Source organism: Antrostomus carolinensis, unplaced genomic scaffold (genome assembly GCF_000700745.2).
Source record: "Antrostomus carolinensis isolate BGI_N321 unplaced genomic scaffold, ASM70074v2 Scaffold32146, whole genome shotgun sequence".
NCBI lineage: Eukaryota > Metazoa > Chordata > Aves > Caprimulgiformes > Caprimulgidae > Antrostomus > Antrostomus carolinensis.
The window spans coordinates 1-4,338 of record NW_010320384.1 but is presented as its reverse complement, the minus strand read 5'-3'; the positions used below and the strand labels follow the sequence as shown (position 1 = coordinate 4,338).

Genomic DNA, 4,338 nt, shown 5'->3' with positions numbered 1-4,338 from the left:
CCCTCTGCCTCAAGAACCTTTTCCTCATGGTTCTAAATGGTTTTCCTCATTGTTTTAAAACCTGAGCGTGCTGTACACTTCTGAGATGTGATAACTCCCTGGGCTTTAAGTCAATTGCTGCATAAAAAGAAGGTGTCAGAGGCTGTAACAGTTAACAGATGTGACATCCAGGTCCTGTGCAAAAGCTCAATATCCACTGGGTTTACCTCAACAAGCCCCTTCAGTTCCTCTTCTGTTAAGGAGTCTGTGAGCTCCTCTTGGGTGAAATTGTACTCCACGGCCACTTTCCCATTCTCTGAAACAAGAAAACAGAATAAACAGTGAGAGACATGGGTAGTATCAATGATCATAGAATCCCAGAATGGTTTGGGTTGGAAGGGACCTTAAAGCTCATCCAGTCCCAACCCCCCTGCCAGCAGCAGGGACACCTTCCACTAGACCAGGTTGCTCAAAGCCTCATCCAACCTGGCCTTCAATACTTCCAGGGAGGAGCAGCCACAGCTTCTCTGGGCAACCTGGGACACTGTCTCACCACCCTCACACCAAAGAATTTCTTCCTCACATCTCATCTCATTATCTCTGCCACTTTCAAGCCATCACCCCTTGTTCTGTCACTCCCTGCCCTTGGCCAAAGTCCCTCCCCAGCCTTCCTGGAGCCCCTTCAGGTACTGGGAGGCCACTAGAAGGTCTCCCTGGAGCCTTCTCTTCTCCGGGCTGAACAGCCCCAACTCTCTCAGCCTGTCCCCACAGAAGAGCTGCTCCAGCTCTCTTTCATTATCATGAAAGTTATAATATTAGTCCAAACAGTCCAGAAAAACAGGCCTTACCTAAGACTACGAGGAGTATCTTCTGAAAGGCACTAGACAAAGCCTTCCCAGTTGCGAGTTTCTGAGCTCTCCTCGAGGCTGTGAGGAACTCGAGAGGATCTGAACACAACAAACAGCACGTTATTGATATTAAGATGACACTCTGCACATGAAGAACACCACTAAGAAACGTAACCAAACGCAGCCTTATGAATCTGATTAGAAAGCTGTTTATGTTTTGGGAGTTGCTGGCAGCGTGGCAGCACCCTGACAGGGGTTTCGTGTGCCAACACACGGCAGCTCACGATCCTCAGCCCTGTGCCAGGACCCTGCCCAGGGCAGCAGGCAGTGGAGAGCCCCGCCGGCACCTAAGCTGGGCCACAGACACAATCCCATGGCATGTTCACACCAGAAGTGGCTGTGATGGGGAATGAATAACACTGCAGGCAAGAGGGAGAGAACAGACATTAGGAAAGTGATACTGGTGTGAAGGAGGGAGGGAAGAGGCACGCTCAGGGTCCCTTGCTGCGTAGCACAGCAGCTCACAAGGCCCTGCACAGATCCTTGCCTCCAGCTAAATTCAGATACTTTAACAGACCCACAAACTGTGCAAACACAAGATCAACCAGCACCTGCGACAGCTGCTAAGAGACTTCCAGCTGCATCCAAAACGTACCTTCACCGTTTTCTATGTCTGCCTCGCCGAGGGCAACTCCCCTGGTGCGTACCCCGTGGTTGGGCAATGTCACCTCCACAGCACACAGGTATTTCACGGATCGTTTCTGTAATGTCTTTTCCAGTTCCTCATTCTCATCATCAAAGACAGATACATTCTGCAGCTGTTGGGAAGAACCACAGGTAATTAATTCTGATTAGATAGGAAGGGGATGTTATGACCACTTAGGCCTTACTGCAGACCTTCTCTGCACAGCGTGTGAGTCCAAGGCAGAGCAGATGGTGGAGACAGAGCTGGGATGTTTACTGTTTTGACCCTGTTTCAGAAATACCTCAGAGTCCCCATCCTCTGGCAGTCTCAGTCATCTCAGGCACTTTCAGCACATGAACACTATGGTCAGGACCTGGCACTGCTTTCATCACAGCCACCCCAGTTTTTATTAACAGCAGCCAAGCCAGTGCCCTCATCCATAGCAATCTTTGCCCAGGCTTTCAAATACCCCATTTGTGGTCCAAAACACAGCTCCTGTAGCTGTTTATTATTTATCATAGAATTGTTTGGTTGTAAAAGACATTTAAGATTGTTGAGTCCAACTGTAAACCCACCACTGCCAGGTCCACCACTAAACCATGTCCCTCAGCAGCACATCTTTTAAACCCCTCCAGGGATGGGGACTCCACCACTGCCCTGGGCAACCCCTTCCAATGCCTCAGAACCCTTTCAGCAAAGAAATTCTTCCTCACATCCCATCTCAACTGCCCTGGCCACAACTGGAGCCCATTTCCTCTTGTCCTGTCCCTTGGGCCTTGGTTGGACAGACCCACCCCCACCTCTCTCCACCCTCCTCCAAGGGACTTGCACAGAGCCACAAGGTCTCCCCTCAGCCTCCTTTTCTCCAGGCTCAACACCCCCAGTTCCCTCAGCCACAAGGGAACTCGGCACACTTGTGCTCCAGACCCTTCCCCAGCTCCGTTGCCCTTCTCTGGACACGCTCCAGCACCTCCATGTCCTTGGAGTCAGGGGCCCAACACTGAACCCAGCACTCAAGGTGCATATTTGAGGACAATTCCTCTTATTCCACCAACCATTCTAAGGAGGAAGAGGATGAGGAGAGGGATGATGGATGAATATAAAGGGTCCCTTACTGTGATGATGTGACTGGACCAGCCATTAAAGCCAAGGTAGTGATTGGCCAACTCCTGGCACTTGTTGCTGTTGAGAGCAAGGACTTGTTGCTGAAACCCTTTCTGCTTGGTGCAAACACAAACCTGTCCAGGAAAGAAGAACCCCAGTTAGCCAGGCTTTGCTTGTAAGGTTCCTGCTACAGAAACACCACTGATGGCTCTGGGAGAGTGTCTCTGAGATGTGTTAAATATTTTTTACCCAGGAATGGGCCCTACAAATTATTCCAGAGGAGGGATGCTGCTGTTTTGCTGCTTAAATGCTACTTGGGAGACAGCAGTGGAGGATGTCACCGTGGTGGTAGTGCCCAGCCACAAGTTAGTAAACCTTTCACACAAGGAGCATCACTGAGATCAACAAGTATTTCACGGAGTCACTGAATCATTTTGGTTGGAAAAGACTTTTGAGATCATTGAGTTAAATGATAAACCCACCACTGCCAGGTCCACCACTAAACCATGTCCCTAAGCACCACATCTACTTGTCTTTTAAATCCCTCCAGGGATGGGGACTCCACCACTGCCCTGGGCAACCCCTTCCAATGCCTGAGAACCCTTTTGGTGAAGAAATTGTTCCAATAATATCCAATCTAAACCTCCCCTGGTACAACTTGAGGCCATTTCCTCTTGTCGTGTCTCTTGTTACTTGGGAGAAGAGACTGACACCCCCAATCCTACCCTGCTGCTGGAGGTCACGGTGTGGAGTCCTGCAAGTTTCAGACCTGGGGCTGTTCTTACCTTCAAGGGAGATTTCTGAAACAGCCTTTGCCCATTGCATGCATGCTGGGCTCTGCTGGCATCTCCAGCTGAATAAAACTTGATGATGGCGTAATAGCCAGGCCCTGCCATGGCAGCGTTTCTGTGCCTTCGCACCGAGTAGAGCGGCCCAAATTTGGAAAACACTGAAAACAGGGAATGCTGAGGAAAAAGAAGAAAAAAAAAAAGGGTTTTTTTAAAATATCTATGGGTACTGCAGGGGCTGAGCAACAGCAGCAGAGAGAGGACTACTCACAAGACCTAATTACCTAGAAAATGAGGGAAGTTTAATGGTAATAAACCCTGGAATAAGCAGTGAGACTGTAGATGAGTGTCTCTGCATAAAAATAACCTCAACCTGGCTGGACCTCTGGGCCTGACAACATCTCCCTTATCATTCAACCTCTGCATTGGAGGAGAGCGAAGCCAGTTGTGGGACTTTCTATCCCCCCTGAGTCCTCCTCATCCCCCTGCTCTCTGCCATCCCAGTTGCTGTGGGCAGACAGTTTCACCGAAGCTTTCAGTGAAACATTAGCACAGGATTTCACAGAGAAATTAAGGGTGGTTTATCCAGCTCTTACACCTTTTGCTAGTCTCTATAGTTGTGCTGTGCAGATCACCAAACGAACTATGGTGAGAAATCACCCTGGGGTGCCCAGTATGCCTTAGGAAAACTAAAAAAAAATATTAAAACCAAAAAACTACATAAAAGGGAGGGATTTTAAAATATATTATTAGCACACGGGGTGAAGCCATCAGTATAGATGGGGGAAACTGGGGCCTTAGTGCCCGGAGGGGGAGAGGGACCCGGGGGGATCCCAGGTCCCTGCTCCCGGGCCCGGGGGGTTCCCAGGCTCCGCTCTTCAGCTCCGGGGAGGGTCCAGGCCCCGCTCCGAGGCCCCGGGGGGATCCCAGGCCC

General features: G+C 50.0%; 1 protein-coding gene across 1 annotated transcript; it reads right to left on the bottom strand.

Moving 5' to 3' along the window:
* Positions 1-110: 110 nt before the first annotated feature.
* On the bottom strand, positions 111-3,581 carry RDM1 (RAD52 motif containing 1; the record flags this gene model as incomplete). Its single annotated transcript, XM_010169585.2, has 5 exons — positions 111-295; positions 828-926; positions 1,483-1,645; positions 2,628-2,750; positions 3,402-3,581. Coding segments are annotated over 5 exons (750 nt in total), but the record flags the coding sequence as incomplete, so codon positions are not given.
* Positions 3,582-4,338: the final 757 nt, after the last annotated feature.